The sequence below is a fragment of the Borostomias antarcticus genome (genome assembly GCF_949987555.1).
Source record: "Borostomias antarcticus genome assembly, chromosome: 19".
In the NCBI taxonomy this organism is placed as follows: domain Eukaryota; kingdom Metazoa; phylum Chordata; class Actinopteri; order Stomiiformes; family Stomiidae; genus Borostomias; species Borostomias antarcticus.
This window is the reverse complement of record NC_140252.1, coordinates 9,478,193-9,494,600: the sequence shown is the minus strand read 5'-3', so window position 1 is coordinate 9,494,600 and position 16,408 is coordinate 9,478,193. Positions and strand designations below refer to the sequence as shown.

Genomic DNA, 16,408 nt, shown 5'->3' with positions numbered 1-16,408 from the left:
CCCCCTCTCTCTTTCCATCGCTCTCTCATTCTCCCTGTGTTTTCTCTCTGGTGTTCTCTCTTCCTGTCTTTCTCTTTGTCTTCTCTCTCTCCCTCCCTTTATCTCTCCTACTCTCTCCTCCCCTCCCTCTCTCTGCCAGTGAGAGGAGCGGGGGACCCTAGCCTTCCCCTGCTCTACCCCGAAGGCTGCATTCCAACATGAAATCTGGCTCAACTCCTCATCAACCACCTTGCAGACCTGAATAGATTGGATAGGGGTAGGCGTATTGTCAGATCTAAGAGAGAGGATCTCAGAGGAAGGAGTTAAGGGCACTAGAAGAGTGTTGGACTGCGGCGTGGTTGGTCCTCTGGTTTATCAGGACCACTTGTTTGTCCAGGACCTCTCTGACCGAGTGAGGCAGGAGCAGACGGTCCGCACAGGCACCACTGACCTGGCAGACTCTGTGGAAAGACTTGAGGTAACTCATTGAGAAGCTGGAGAGCCAGAACAGGGTTCAAATATCAGAATATGTCTAGTGATGTTTTGCAACATCAAGCAGGCTAGTATGTTATGGTGCGTCTGTGTGTTATAAAATTCTTTATGAAGGTTTGTCGCTGTCCTTGCCGCTTGTGGTTTAGCCTGTCTGCATCTCCAGTTCATACCCAAGAGGGTAATTGCTGCTGTGGCTGTCTTGGGGGAAACTTGTCAGTGGTCTCTGCTGTGGGCAGGAGAAAATGAGGAAAACTGAAATGTTTATCATTTCTGGAGGAAAAAAAAGTAATCTGAGAGCGGACGGTCCATGACGAAAGCTCGGGACGGGGTGGTTGGGGGGGGGGGGGGGGGGGGGGGTTCTCATTAATCAACCTTAAAGGAAATGATGGGAGGGGAAGTGATTACAGCAGAGGACCCTCCCCCCCCTCCTCCCCCAACTCCTGCAGGAACTCTGTCCCGGACAGATAAGAGGGCCTCGTAGCTAATTTTACGCAGAAAAGCAGGAAATGTGACAGTGAAGTTTTCCGCTTCCACAAACAAGAAAGCCGCCAGGCTGGCCTTGGAGGGAATCCTGTGTGCCTCTGGGCTGAGACTCTGGAGAGAGAGAGGGAAGCAGGCAGACAGACAGGCAGACAGACAGACAGACAGAGAGACAGACAGGGAAAGTGAGGGACTTAGGCAGCTGAAAGGAAAGCGAGAGTGGGACAAAGGGAGTGAGAACGGAGAGGAGGGGAGGACAAAGTGAGTGAGAGAAAGGAGGAGAAGAGAGTGGATTGGTAGACAGGGAGAGACGGAGAGGGAGCCAGGGAGAGACTGGATGCGTAACATTCTCTCCTCTACTTCTCTGACAGCACAGAGAAAGTAATGGCTGAAAACAGCACAAACCTCTTTCTGGAAATACTTCAGTCCTTTGATGTTGGTGAGTTCACTCTCTAACTCTCTCAAGCTGCTACTGTGCTTGACTGTGGTTTCTTGTTGCCACTGGAATTCTCTTTGGAATTTTAGCTTTGAGTAACACAATATAATGCGATATCTTGAGCTGAATTATGCTAAAAACGAAATACAATTCAACTATAATATAATTCACGACACCTTAAAGACCTGTATATGAACACAAAGTGAAGGTAAACTTTGTAATCAACAATATTGTCCTCACAGTACCCCCCCTCCCTCCTCCATCTTCATAAATGTCATTTCCAGATGATCCCAGCCTAAGATCTGCTCTTCCCGTTCCCAAACAGGATATGAAATGCTATGTTAACGTAGCAGACCACATTTACACTTTATAAAGCTGAACTTTATCAGAAGGAAATCGATTTGTTTTCCCTGGCGGCGCTCCACTCAGATTGATCTTGAGCCGCTGTGTTCTCTCTCTCTCTCTCTGTCTCTCTTCTCTCTCTTCTCTCTCTCTCTCTCTTCTCTCCTCTTCTCACAGCCCGGCACATGTGGTGGGCCGTCGCTTCCAAGGGAGCAAACTAGGCACAAAATGTTGATCCCCATTCTGTGGGAAGGAAACGTAATCAGTCAGCAGTCTCTGGGGGTCCTGCTCTGGTAAACACCACAGAGGAAGCGCTGTGATTATTTAGTTATGAGGTGCCATCTTGTGAGACCCTGTTGGCAGAGCTCCATTGGGGCTATACCTGAGGGTATTAGACTCTGACTTGTGGGATTGTAAATGGGCAAGGCATTGGTTCTGATTAACAATGGGTTCCACCACAGGGGAACATGTTCTGATTGAAGACATGTGGTTCTGTTCTGAACACATTACTCTCCTGTGAATAACAGTCTTATCCTTCAGATGGTTTTCATTGAGGTAGTGGAATTCAAGGGTATATATTTACAGTTTACATTCTTGTGATTTAGCAGACGCTTTTATCCAAAGTAATTTACAATAGGTTAAGTAAATCTGTCTAGATTAAGAGAACTGACTGAACATCCCAGTCATCGTTAGGAAAGCCTTATAGAGCATATTGATTGATACGTCTGTTGAACTGTCTGATAAGAGTCTAATTACTCATTAGCATCCTCTCTCTGTGTATGCTCTCTCAAGCCTCCAACAATTCATCAGTTTTATTTTCTTTCTACTCTCTCTCCCTCTCTCTTTCTCTCTCTCTGTCTTTACCAGCCCCCCTGATCATAGCCTTCTGCGTGTCCATGGCCGTGGGCCTCCTCCTGGGGGCGCTGGTCTACGTGGTCCTGACCTGGATGTCCCGGCGCCGGGCCGGCTCCGCCAGCATCACCCGCCGGCCGCCGCGGCCTTCCCGCCTGTCGCCGCGCTCCCGGCCCGGCTTCAGCCGCAACAGCAGCTGTGACCGGCGCAGCAACAACAGCCTGGTCAGCGCCGCCTTCAGCTTCCACCGCCAGCCCGCGTCCCCGGAGCAGGCCGACCCGCTGGGCCGCAAGCCCAGCTTCAGAGCCTCCACCTTCCACCCGCTGCTCCAGTGCAGCCAGATCGCCCGGGAGGCCGAGGAGGGGAGCCAGACCACGCTGCCTCGCACCCCGACCCTGGGCACCTCGGCCGGGCCAGTCCAACCCGCCGGCCAGGCTCCCGCCCCGGCCCGGCCCGAGTCCTTCTGGAGCAGCAGCAGCCTGAGAGGGTTCCACACCTCACAGACCCCACCGCCAGCCTATGAGAGCGTTTTAAGGGCCTATCAGGAGACCTGCACCTGAGGGGGGGAGGAGGTTCGATGTGGGGGTGTTACTGACTGACTGATTGGGCCTTTGGGTTACAGAACCAAAGAAAAGTTGGACTATTGAGAGGGAAAAAATGTGTGTGTGTGTGTGTGTGTGTGAGTGTGTGTGTGTGTGTGTGTGCGGTTGTGTGTCATTAGTCAGTGTCACATTGATCTCCATGACAAACCCCAATCCCGCCATGTAACTGGATCGCTTTCATTTTGAGAGCTATATAACCAGGACGTTCACCTGCTCCTGATGGAAAATAATGCTTGCATGCAGACAAAACTCTCCACAGTAGCCAAGGAAAACATGTGCATGTATGGCATTTCATTCCAGGGAAATAGCTACAGTAAATATGTGTATGTGGTTGTCAAGGATTTATCTGATTATGTATGCTTTGGATGGAATTTTACATGGACACTATGATGATAAGTTATCATAATAAAATTCTGAAATTGCTGGAAAATCTTGGAAATGTGTTTTCGGAATAACTATAATAATAATAAACACGGGGTTTTCTAAACTTACAAAAATGAACTCGTGAAAGAATGTGTCCATATTTGGTTTGGATTTGCTGTCAGTGCTACAGGCCTACCTCCACTAAATGTGTAAGGGCAAACTCACACATTTCTGCATCACTCCCTGTCACGGTTTCCTGAGGAAGGAATTCTTTCACTGGCCTGAAAAGTAAGGTCGAGGCTTTTGGTGCCCAGTTACGGACCATCACCATAGGAAACAAGACTGACTCCAGCTCGACTACACCGCTAAAGATTGAACACGCACACACACACTTTGAATTGATACAATTTATTTTGCTCTAGTACTTTGTTACTTACGGTAGTGACGTAGATTTCATGTGACAAGGTGTATATGTTTATCTTTTTGGAGACGCCGCTGACAGTCGGAGGTCCATTTACAGGGTGTACGTTACAGTGTGCCCTTGAAATCAAACACAAATTTAGCTTATAACAAATAAGGTAATCTTTTCTGAAACATCTGTAAGTCTTAGAAACAACCCTAAGATAATGTCAGTGTCAAACTGGCAAGATAATGCTTGATGATGATGAGCTAGCCAGTTAGCTAACGCATTAGCTGCTGGATATACTCTCGCAATAGCACACGTCCATCCAATGCCGGTGTCTGTTGTTTGTTTTGTGTGTGTGTGTGTGTGTGTGTGCGTGTATGTGTGTGCGCGCGCGCGTGTGTGTGCGTGTTACTCAAGCTGGTTGTTGATTTCCGGTGAAAATTGGGGGCAACTTCTTAACTGTGCAGGTGGAGGATGTCGGTGGCGGCGCTTCGCTTGATCCGCTGCCGCAGACTGAGCACGACTGGCCCAGGTGTGAAGAAAATGTTGACCTGGAGGGACATACGTAAGTTGAGCTCTACTTAAATGCTCACTGATGGTAGTATAATCAGCTAGTATAACAACCCCTATGGCCGCATGCTACTCCCATGTATAAGACTAAAAAAAGACTGCAGCGATTGGTCCTCATTTTGTTTATATGTTTTCTAAAGAGAGGGCCTCTGCCATTATGAACCATTTATGTTTTCCTCTCCACATCTAGTCAAAATTGCGAAAGTGACGGGTGCTGTCATGATGGGGTAAGTTCTGTTCATTACTTACCCTCCGCTAATAGACCTAGAACCGCACTGAATAGACTCCTATCTAGAATGCTATTTTGTTTTCAAAGAAGATATCATAAACTACTGATCTATTCTAGCTTTATCTACTTCCCTCCCTCCGTCAGTGGCTGTGTCTTTATCACCTACGAAGTGGTGTCCTTGAACAAGGCGGTGAGGATCGACACGCAGGCCATTCTGCAGGAGAAACACAAGTCTTACATCTACCTGGCAGCCACGCCCACTAAGGAGCAGGACAACTTAAGCACAGGTAGGCCTCGGTGTCAACCGCCTGGAGAACCGCTTTATCACACGGAGAAGTCACGTGTTCTCTGATAACACTCATCTACGGAACCTTGTACATGATGCCAGCATGGAAAAAACAGTGAATTGTTTGTGTCGCCTTATCTAGTCTATCAGTGGACTTAACAGTATAATTGTGCATGTAATAGATAGATAGATAGATAGTTATTACTTTAATGAGCCCTAAGGGGAAATTCCTTTGTTGCAGCTATTCAGACAACATATCAACACAGTAAAAAGCATAATAAGGGCAAAAAAGGCACGATCAACAGTATTTACAATAGTACAGAAAAAACAGTCTACAATCTCTGTCAATTCAAGTCAATCAGGCTGTCAACTCAGTCAAATCAAATCGTGTTGTCAGTTCAAGTCAGATCAGTAATGTTAATTGTCATGTCCAAGAAATGTCTGCGCAGCAGAACAAACTGTCTCCGCCCACTCCAGGCTGGCTCCGCCCACTCCATGCTGTCTCATGCTTCACGCTCAGAACGAAGGCTTTATATCCCCCATGTGAGAAGAAGAACGTGCTAATGGGTTTATGACACGTCCAGGTGTCCGGCTGTGGCTCCCTTCCTTCCTCTCTCTCTGCTCTCTCTCCTGTTCACCGCTCTCACTTCCTGTGGTCAAGGCTGGGGCAGTGTTTGTGAATCCCAGTGTTTGTGAATCCCAGTGTTTCTGAATCCCAAGCCAAAGCAGACAGAGAGCGGTTGAATGATTCAATGTTGTCAGCTGGCTTGCGATGGCTGAAATGTTAATTGAACGTCACTCACAGGATCGGGACATTTTATTACTTCATATGAGCTCACCGTTATTCCAGAAGGCATGTGGAGGAAAAACAGACCATAGTGAACACTTCGTTATTCTGTAGAAAGAACGCTTAGACCTGCGTGTTCTATGTTGATCATTAAGTCAGAGCTGTTGAGATGAAAACATTGCTACTGATTGGGACCAGTGTGAATATTGCTACTGATTGGGACCAGTGTGAATATTGCTACTGATTGGGACCAATGTGAATATCGCTACTGATTGTGACCAGTGTGAATATCGCTACTGATTGTGACCAGTGTGAATATTGCTACTGATTGTGACCAGTGTGAATATTGTCGGTTCCAGGATTCACAAACAAAGCCAGGAGGGGACTTCACAAGGCAGCACGTAAATTTCTGGAAATCTCCTCTAGGATTCTTCTTCGACCGCTGGATGGTAAGAAAAAAAAAGTTCTCTAAATGAGTTCCCTCCAAAACAACTTTACGATACTGAAACAGTATTTCTGTAATGGTGCGTGGTATTGTACGCTACCACCGACAGGTACACTTCCTGTTCTGACTATACTGGAAAGCAGAAGTCAGTGATGCAAGCAGAAAAGTCATTTGTTTCTCCAGGAACTATTCCATGATGGCTGTGGCATTTCAGACACACTGGAGTACACGTCAGCAGCCTCAGGAAACACCTGTCCTTTAGCCTGTGCGCGTGTGTGTGTGTGTGTGTGTGTGTGTGCGCGTGTGTGCATGTGCGTGTGCATGTGCGTGTGCATGTGCGTGTGTGTGCACTAGAGACAATATGCAGTGCAGTTTAGCTTCAGGGTCTGACTTGAAGCCTACTATGCAAAAATAATGGGTATTTTTGTCATTGTAGAGTTAGCTAGTGATTTAGATAGACACACTGTTGAAACGATGGCTGTGATATTTCCTTTTGGCAATACATTATATTTTTCATTGAACGCAAAACAATATTGTGTGTGTTTGTGTGTGTTTGTGTGTGTGTGTGTGTGTGTGTGTGTGTGTGTGTGTGTGTGTGTGTGTGTGTGTGTGTGTTTTAGAGCACCTGAGCCGTCTGGATGCCGGCCCTCATGAGGTGGCGCTGTGGGTTCTGTTGAAGAGGGCGCAGTCGACCAACAAGGACGTCAGACTGCAGGCTGTACAGGACCTGGCAGCCAACCACCACTGGCATGGTGAGACATGACCTCTGAGCCTTCACCTCTCAGCCAGACTCCTCCTCACTCTTTCACCCCCGACTCAAGCTTCATACTCTGAATGTGAGACGCCCATCATCCCGTAACCTATGACCCCTCGCTTCACACCTTTCACCCCTGACCTCTCAACACATTGTTAGTTCGGCGCTGCTCTCCCTCTTGCTGTATTCAGCACTCAGACCAACTTGAACGGTAACTTGAATTTCTGTGTGTTTTATATGATGTGGGAGTTATGGAGGATGAGTTTATTTTTGTATTTCATTGTTCACTGTATGGCAGTCTGTGTTTTATTCGAAAAAGTATGAATCCTGATTTGTTATGGTTGCCCGAATGTAATACGCTAAGCTGGCTGTTCAATGAAGAAGTCTTTGTATTAAGTAAATCCCTTGAGAAGTCATGGCAACTATGATGGAGAACGTTGTATGCGTAGCCCTATATGGACATGTGTTATGTGCTATCGTATGGCGGACATCTTTTTGTTTGTATATGTATTATTTATTGTTTTTTCTTTCTTTCTTTCTTTCTTTCTTTCTTTCTTTCTTTCTTTCTTTCTTTCTTTCTTTCTTTCTTTCTTTCTTTCTTTCTTTCTTTCTTTCTTTCTTTCTTTCTTTCTTTCTTTCTTTCTTTCTTTCTTTCACGGCGGTCTCTTATTGGTCCGTCCCCCCGTGTGTGACAGACTACCAGTTCCAGACCGCGGCCCAGGTCACAGACCAGAGGACGGCGGTGGGTTTGGCCCGGAGCCCCCAGGTGGACCTGCGCTTCTTCCTCTCTCCACCGGTTCTGCCCGAGGTCCAGGATGTAGGTGTCCCCTTACTTCCCACGTGAAACCACTGTGTCTTTATGTATCCCTCCACTTCTGTCACAGATAGCACGCCGCCGTCTTTTCTCACCATCGTCTTACACACACACACACACACACACATTCTGTATCTCTCTCCACATGTAGCGAGGTTTCTCCCTGTCCTCAGGGTGTTTCCGTGGAGGACAGGCTCCGGCAGCTTCTGGCCTCCCTCCCCCAGTCCGAGGTGGACCAGTGTGTCCAGTACTTCACCTCGCTCGCCCTGAGAGAGAGCAGCCAGTCCCTGGCTGCCCAGAGGGTAAGGAACACATGCACGCACGCATGCACACACACACACATACTGTACTAAACACACACATGCACACACACACTCACACATAAATACTGTACTTAACACGCCCCCCAACACACACACACCCCACTGCTCTGTGTGCGTTTCAGGGTGGTCTGTGGTGTTTCGGGGGGAACGGGCTTCCCTACGCCCAGAGTCTGACCTCAGTCCCCTCAGAGAAGGTCGAGTCCTTCTGTCTTCAGGCTCTGGTGCAGCACTCCAAGGTAAGGAACTCCCCGTGACCTCTATCTCTAACGCGCTCTCACGCTACGCGTGAAACGCTATGAAAGCTCCTCAGATACGCTCAGAATAAAGCCTACCACACGTAGAAGTCAGAGACGCCCCGTCAGCTGTCGCTGCCACTCAACGTTGTAACGGTCTGGCGTTTCCCGCCCAGGTGCAGAGTCACTGTGACCACATGGTGGCCAGCGGGGGTCTGCAGCTCCTCCAGAGGGTCTACCAGCTTCGCAGGGACTCCCCGAAGATCCAGAGGAACATCGTACGCATCATCGGCAACCTGGCCCTCAACGACGGCGTCCACCAGGCCATAGTGCAGTCAGGTAGTTGGGAGTCTCACGATACCAGGCGTTCCAGATCTCTGCCTCCGAAAGCCTGGAGACATCGCCGTTGAGAACCGTCGCTAGAACAGCGGCGAAAACCGACACTACCAATCAGAGCCCTGCCTACATCTCCAATAGGGTGAAAGACCCGCCTTCCTGGAAATTATGTCCTCCAAACACACTGGAGTGGAGAATCAAAACAAAATATTCACCACCCCATTAGGAAGGACCACCCTAAAGACGATTGGTCCTGCAATATTTTTTTTTTTTTCAATCTCTCAAATTGTTTCCACCCGCTTTTAGCGACGAAATCTAGACGAATGTCTCCAGTCTCTAGTTAAGCGCAGCGTTTAGAGACTGACTCGTGAGTCTATGTAGACAGTAGCCACACATGTCAGTGTAAGTGAGTCACATGCCATTAAATCCATTCCTCTGTTTACCGGCTCTGAATTAGACACTGATTGAAAGGGAAGGAGACATGGCAGTACAGAACGATGATAACATTACTTAAGATGTCTTCAGGGTGTATAGATAACTATAAAAATCAGTATGTCGATACCTCGAAAGTTAGTCAGGCGTAAAGAGGAAGTACCGTCAGTGTTTTGGGTGAGCCACAGGGGCAGGAGTGGCGTGTATGATGCCGTTTTCGGCGTTCCAGGTTGGCTGTCGGTCCTGGCGGAGTTGATGCAGTCCTCACACATCATGCAGGCGTCACATGCGGCCCGCGCCCTGGCCAACCTCGACAGAGACACGGTGACTGAGAAGTACCAGGACGGCGTCTACATACTACACCCGCAGTGTCGCAGCAGGTAAACTACCAACAGCATGGCGGCACCAGGTGAACTACTCTGCTCTAGTGAGGTATCTTTTCTTGTCTTCAAATCCATATAGCTAAATCACATCACGGTTTCCTACCTTCACATGGCCTTCCCCCATTTTGTCTCCAGCCAGCCAATCAAAGCGGACGTCCTCTTCGTCCACGGGCTCCTGGGGGCGGCCTTTAAGACGTGGCGACAGAAGGACTGTGATGTCACAGAGGAGGAGAAGGCGGCCCTGGAGGACTACACAGAGTGCTGGCCGAAGGTAGCAGTGTCCGCACGGCCCAGGGGAGGGGATTGGTCAGGGTAGGACTCTATGACTAGGTTAGGGAGGGGATTGGTCAGGGTATGACTCTATGACTAGGTTAGGGAGGGGATTGGTCAGTGTATGACTGGTTTTTGGCCCTCAGGCTCACATACAGTAGCCTGCAGAGCGTGGAGGAGGGTATGACTGTTTTTGATATTGTAAATATGAGTGGTTTTGATATGGTTATGATATGACTGGTTTTGATATGGTAAATTGACTGCACTTATATAGCGCTTTTATCCAAAGCGGTTTACAATGAAGGCCTCTCATTCACCTATTCACACACACATTCACACACCAATGGCGGCAGCTGCTATGCAAGGTGCTAGCCTGCTCACTGGGAGCAATTTGGGGTTCAGTGTCTTGCCCAAGGACACTTCGACTTGTGGACAGGAGGAGCCGGGATTCGAACCGTCGACCCTACGATCATTGGACGACCCGCTCTACCTCCTGAGCTACAGCTGTCCCTATATGGTTATGATATGACTGGTTTTGATATGGTTATGATATGACTGGTTTTGATATGGTTATGATATGACTGGTTTTGATATGGTTAGGATATGACTGGTTTTGATATGGTTAGGATATGACTTTCTGGTTAAGATTGGTTAGGATATGATTCTGGATTTTGGCCCTCAGATACATTAGTCCCTGGCCATATTGGACGTTTGTGGTCACCTAAGACTGTTCATAGAGAAATGGCACAATATGAGTTATTGTGAGACCCATCACAACTAGGTCCGTCCATCCGTATGGTCGTACTGGAAGTACTTCATCACATTCCATCGGTGCCGGTGTGCTGTGTTCGATGGTGTAATACTGTAGAAGCAAACCTGAAATTAGTTTGAAAGATGGCAAGTCGGCACATCCTGGTACTAACCGTCTCTGCTCTGTGATTGGTCCTTTTTTGTGTTTCCCCCTCCCCCTTCGGCCAGTCGTGGTTGGCTGCAGACTGCCCCGGCGTGAGGGTCCTGTCTGTGGAGTACGACTCTCACCTGAGCGACTGGAGGGCCAAGTGTCCAGCTGAAAACCAGAGGTGTGTGTGTCCCTCCTGTCCTTTTCATTTTCGGTCTCACCATAGTATTGGAAGTGGGGATATTCCTGGAATATCTCTGTTCCCTGTTAATCCATACATGTGTGATTTATATGATCTTCTTAACTCTGATCTGCCGTCTCCTCAGGAAGACTCTGGCGTGTCGGAGCAGAGAGCTGTTGAAGAAGCTGCAGTCAGCAGGGGTGGGGGAGAGACCTGTGGTCTGGGTGGCGCACAGCATGGGAGGTACGGTCATGGGAGGTACTACTGTCGGAATGCTTCCGTTAAACAGCAAATTAATAGTGTGTGCTCATTTAAAAAGTGGTTGGAATGTGGTACGCGGTCTATATTTTGATTTAATTTAATTTTTATTTCGCTTTCGTCTAACCAGAGGAAACCCTGTTGAGGCCAAGGTCTCATTTGCGATGGTGTCCTGGTTACAAAGTGTCTTCACATTTCAAAAACATAAATAATATACAATTATCACATTAACAGCAAGCCTTCTTCAACATGGACGGTTTGGGACTTTTAAGATCTAACATTCTTCTCGTACTTTAACCTCCTGAGACCCAGACTTTTGTTTGGTGTGCATTTTTAATTTATCCTAGCTATTTGGGATTTGTAAGACCTAATAAGTATAAAAAATAAAAAATAAAAATTTGTACAGGAAGTAGTTTCTTCAAAAAACAATGTCCTCATATGAGGACAGTGGGGTTATCTTTGCATTTAAACATTTTCTTTGCTATTTGGCATCAGAAGGACCCAATTAGTCAAAAAACAAAATTTCAGCTTTCTACGGTAAGTAGTTCTCTCAAAAAACGATGTCCTCATATGAGGACAATGGGTCTACTTTACTGTATGACAAAATAAAGACACCATTTGTTAACAAAGTATAAAATAGTTTATTTCAAACTGTAAACATGGGGTACAAAACACCAGTGCAAATAAGTGTTGCCTGCTTATTTCAAGCCCTAAATATGGCTATACAAAACAATAGAAATAAAAGTGCAAACAGTGTTAACTGTTTATTTCAAGCCGTTAACATGGCTATACAAAAACAATAGTGCAAAGAATGCCAAATCACCTACAGCTGTGTAGAAACAAAATAAATCAAAAAGACCTACCGGCCTGAGTGAAATGCTGCATAACAGTTGCGTCCACTTTGCAGGCAGAGGAACACATTGCATGTCGTACACCGCACACAAGATTTCCAAGAGCAGCCTTGTCCTCTGCAACGCATCGGGTGGGGGACTGGAGTGACCCGAGATCTCTTGCCTGTATAACATAGTAATTACATAGTAATAACATAGTAATAACACATACATAGTAATAACACATACCTGGTGTAATAACACATACCTGATGGTATGTTTCGGTGATCAGTCAAGGTTGTGTGTAGTTAATGTGTTATTACTATGTAATTACATAGTAATAACATGGTAATAACAGTAAACACATACATAGTAATAACACATACCTAATGGTATGTTTCGGTGATCAGTCAAGGTTGTGTGTAGTTAATGTGTTATTACTATGTAATTACATAGTAATAACATGGTCATAACAGTAATAACACATACATAGTAATAACACATACCTAATGGTATGTTTCAGTGATCAGTCAAGGTTGTGTGTGTAGTTAATGTGTTATTACTATGTAATTGCCTGATGGTATGTTTCGGTGATCAGTCAAGGTTGTGTGTGTACAGTAGTTAATGTGTTATTACTATGTAATTACCTGATGGTATGTTTCGGTGATCAGTCAAGGTTGTGTGTAGTTAGTAATAACACATACATAGTAATAACACATACATAGTAATAACACATACCTAATGGTATGTTTCGGTGATCAGTCAAGGTTGTGTGTGTAGTTAATGTGTTATTACTATGTAATTGCCTGATGGTATGTTTCGGTGATCAGTCAAGGCTGTGTGTAGTTAATGTGTTATTACTATGTAATTACATAGTAATAACACATATATAGTAATAACATAGTAATAGCACATACCTGATGGTATGTTTCGGTGATCAGTCAAGGTTGTGTGTGTAGTTAATGTGTTATTACTATAATTACATAGTAATACTATAGTAATAAAACATACATACTAATAACACAGTAATAACTATGTCAGACTGACAACAATTTACCAACAGATGGTTGGTCAATGTTATTATTTACACCTGTTACTGTTTCACAGTAGGTATGTTTACACTGCTTTCTGCCCACATGGCTGCTGTGAAACCTAAAAATCTAAATATAATTTTGCCAAGCTGAATAGTATCTGGGACACTATATAAAATATATACCTAACGTTAGCTAATATAGTCCCTATGTCCCCAAATGAGTACTTAATCTTTACGGACCTTGTAGATTGCTACTATTGCTTTTTTAAGATTTGTCAAATATGCATGCCATATGAAGCTAAAGACGTTACTATGCATAAATATACTAATTTCAATTTTATTAGGATTTTTACCTTGCACACTTTTCTGTCGGGCTGGCTGTAGAATGTTTTGGTTAGGATGGCATGTTGTCATGGTGACCACTTGACGGTGCGGGCAGTGTCCCCAAATGAGGGCAATGGGTTAAAGCTTTAAAAAAATAATTAGCATGACGCAGAAGAGCAAAAATGTAATGTCCCCATATGAGGACGCAGGGTCACAAAGATGTCATACGTGCTTACGTTAGCCCGTCAGCCGTGCGCCCAGAGAGCTGTTATGGGTGGCCTCACTCGCTCGGCTGTGGTTCCTCCGCCAGGCCTGTTGGTGAAGAAGATGCTCCTGGACGCGGCGGCCGACCCGGACCTGCGGGAGCTGATGAGGAACACCAAGGGCGTGGTGTTCTACAGCGTGCCTCACCGCGGAACCTTCATGGCCGAGTACTCCGTCAGCGTCCGGTACCTGCTCTTCCCCTCCGTCGAGGTCCGCGAGCTGTGCAGAGGTGCGTGCCAGGGCTCGGGTGCACCCGGTTATCGGTGCGTTTTTTTTTGCCGTCTTCACTCATTCCGCCTCGTTCCTCCTCTTCCTCCCAGACTCCCCGGCGTTGCGCGACCTGAACGATAACTTCCTGAACATCGCCAAGGACAGGGACATCAAGGTGCTGAGCTTCGCCGAGACGCTGCCCACCACCATCGGTCCCATGATCAAGATACTGGTGGTGCCCGCGCAGTCAGCGGGTACGTCTCAGCTGTGTGTAGTCCTCACTTCTCCACTGAGGAGTTGAGTGGTTTTCACATACTCCCATGTATCTCTGAATCCCTGTATCTCTGACCCCCTCCTCTAACCCTGAGACTTCCAGTTCTAACCCTGAGACTTCCAGTTCTAACCCTGAGACTTCCTCCTCTAAGCCTGAGACTTCCTGCTCTAACCCTGAGACTTCCTGCTCTAACCCGGAGACTTCCTCCTCTAACCCGGAGACTTCCTCCTCTAACCCAGAGACTTCCTCGTCTAACCCTGAGACTTCCTGCTCTAACCCTGAGACTTCCTCCTCTAACCCTGGGACTTCCAGTTCTAACCCTGAGACTTCCTCCTCCAATCCTGAGACTTCCAGTTCCAACCCTGAGACTTCCAGTTCTAACCCTGAGACTTCCTCCTCTAACCCTGAGACTTCCTGCTCTAACCCTGAGACGTCCTCCTCTAACCCTGGGACTTCCTCCTCTAACCCTGAGACTTCCTGCTCTAACCATGAGACTTCCTCGTCTAACCCTGGGACTGCCTCCTCTAACCCTGGGACTTCCAGTTCTAACCCTGAGACTTCCAGTTCTAACCCTGAGACTTCCTCCTCCAACCCTGAGACTTCCAGTTCTAACCCTGAGACTTCCAGGTCTAACCCTGAGACTTCCTCCTCTAACCCTGAGACTTCCAGTTCTAACCCTGAGACTTCCAGTTCTAACCCTGAGACTTCCTCCTCTAACCCTGAGACTTCCTCCTCTAACCCTGAGACTTCCTCCTCCAACCCTGAGACTTCCAGTTCTAACCCTGAGACTTCCAGGTCTAACCCTGAGACTTCCTCCTCTAACCCTGAGACTTCCTGCTCTAACCCTGAGACTTCCAGTTCTAACCCTGGGACTTCCTGCTGTTTCAGATCTGGGGATCGGGGACCTCATCCAGGTGGACGTTGATCACCTGAACATCTGCAAGCCTGAGAAGAAAGACTCGTTCCTCTACAAGCGAAGTCTCCAGTTCATCCAGGACGCACTGCAGGGCTACATCAGCCACTGACAAACACCGACTGGAGACTAGAGACTACATTACATGCTTGATTTGGGGGGTGGGGAGAATGGAGTAGGGTGCCACTCCCCCAATCAACCAACCAACCTACCTTAAAGCTGCAATAGTCAAGATTTTAATGTAGACTAATCACAATTTGAAAAATAACAACTCTAACACAGCTTGTGAGCCGATAGTACTGTATTAGGACTCCTGATCGCTCCTGCCTCCCGCCATGCTGTGTGGTACCAACTGTGTAATACTATTGACTCGCCAGCCTTGTTAGAGGTGGGAATTATTGCAGCTTTAAGGAAACATAACCTCCTCTCCTTGTTGCACATTTGAAGGAACAATCACTGATTTGGTCGTAGTGTATATAGGAAACAATATGTTTTTGTGTAAGTGTGAAGACTTGAGAAATTGCGTTTATTATAGAAAAAATCCAAGGTGTTCAGTTTCTTCTCTACCCAGTCAGGTGGATTATCAGATTACGTCACACTGACGTCACGCAGGTTGTGCAACCATGATGCACGCACTTCCCAATGCATATGAGTGCAACACTGATCCCACCAGCCACCAAGGGCCATTTAGTTGAAAAATAGTGCCTATAGGATGTCCCTCTTGTGCTTCTCCTCGACCAGCTATCACTGGGTGACAAGCTGCTGTAGTAAGTGGAGAACAACTAAAATCTAACTATTAAGTATAACGTCGGTTCTATCGGACTAGCTGTATTCCTCTCTTCGGTTTGCTGAAACCGTGACGCACGCACATCCCCAACGTTTACATCACAGATCATCTTGACAATCTCTGCACTTAGTTCTTTTATTGTAATGGAACTGAACTACCCAACCAATTCAGTTTTTCTATGTAATTGTATATATACCGTAACAGACTTCAGGATTGCCTTGTTACAGTATGTGCCATACCATGTGACTCCTTACCTCAGCATCTGAAATGTATTTATGACAGGTTGATGTTTATTTTATTAGCTCTACATTTTAGTTATTTGACTTTTCATCATCTCATCATCATCATCATCATCATACACAGACTTGATGATTGTTACACAGACTTTTATTCTGTGTAACAAGAAGCTATATACACTGCTCAAAAAAATTAAGGGATCACTTAATTATCACATCCAGCCATCAATGGGTTCGAATCACACAATGTAATCAATAAAGATTTTTAACTTAACTTTAACTGTTAAGTTGACTTAACAATATTTGGTTCATCTAGATCTGCGATGATTGATGATTTAAGTGTTCCCTTCATTTATTTGAGCAGTGTACTTATGGCCTGGTTGCAT

At 46.4% G+C, this 16,408-nt stretch overlaps 2 protein-coding genes across 4 annotated transcripts; both read left to right on the top strand.

The window, feature by feature from the left end:
* Window positions 1-397: 397 nt before the first annotated feature.
* myct1a (myc target 1a) lies at window positions 398-3,554 on the top strand. Of its 3 annotated transcripts, XM_084453621.1 has the most exons (3): window positions 1,288-1,390; window positions 1,907-2,022; window positions 2,597-3,554. In XM_084453621.1, the coding sequence occupies exon 3, from the start codon at window positions 2,626-2,628 to the stop codon at window positions 3,139-3,141; it is 516 nt and encodes a 171-aa protein (XP_084309747.1). In that variant the 5' UTR covers window positions 1,288-1,390; window positions 1,907-2,022; window positions 2,597-2,625; the 3' UTR covers window positions 3,142-3,554. The 3 variants fall into 3 exon arrangements, with proteins under 3 accessions (XP_084309748.1, XP_084309746.1, XP_084309747.1); XM_084453622.1 differs by lacking the exons at window positions 1,288-1,390; window positions 1,907-2,022 and adding an exon at window positions 398-457; XM_084453620.1 differs by lacking the exon at window positions 1,907-2,022 and having other exon boundaries at window positions 1,267-1,390.
* Window positions 3,555-4,059: 505 nt separating this feature from the next.
* serac1 (serine active site containing 1) lies at window positions 4,060-16,408 on the top strand. Its single transcript, XM_084453779.1, has 17 exons — window positions 4,060-4,124; window positions 4,420-4,517; window positions 4,713-4,749; window positions 4,896-5,038; window positions 6,184-6,273; window positions 6,890-7,021; window positions 7,719-7,840; window positions 8,011-8,139; window positions 8,283-8,396; window positions 8,570-8,732; window positions 9,391-9,541; window positions 9,680-9,815; window positions 10,793-10,893; window positions 11,039-11,136; window positions 13,649-13,831; window positions 13,923-14,066; window positions 14,975-16,408. The coding sequence occupies exons 2-17, from the start codon at window positions 4,427-4,429 to the stop codon at window positions 15,109-15,111; spliced, it is 1,971 nt and encodes a 656-aa protein (XP_084309905.1). The 5' UTR covers window positions 4,060-4,124; window positions 4,420-4,426; the 3' UTR covers window positions 15,112-16,408.

Excerpts from the sequence above, each read along its gene's own strand:
- myct1a (XM_084453620.1), top strand. The coding sequence starts at position 1,336 with ATGGCTGAAAACAGCACAAACCTCTTTCTGGAAATACTTCAGTCCTTT. Across the intron at positions 1,391-2,596 it reads ACTTCAGTCCTTTGATGTTG|CCCCCCTGATCATAGCCTTC; the intron begins GTGAGTTCACTC and ends TGTCTTTACCAG.
- serac1 (XM_084453779.1), top strand. The coding sequence starts at position 4,427 with ATGTCGGTGGCGGCGCTTCGCTTGATCCGCTGCCGCAGACTGAGCACG. Across the intron at positions 6,274-6,889 it reads TCTTCTTCGACCGCTGGATG|AGCACCTGAGCCGTCTGGAT; the intron begins GTAAGAAAAAAA and ends TGTGTGTTTTAG. Across the intron at positions 7,022-7,718 it reads AGCCAACCACCACTGGCATG|ACTACCAGTTCCAGACCGCG; the intron begins GTGAGACATGAC and ends CGTGTGTGACAG.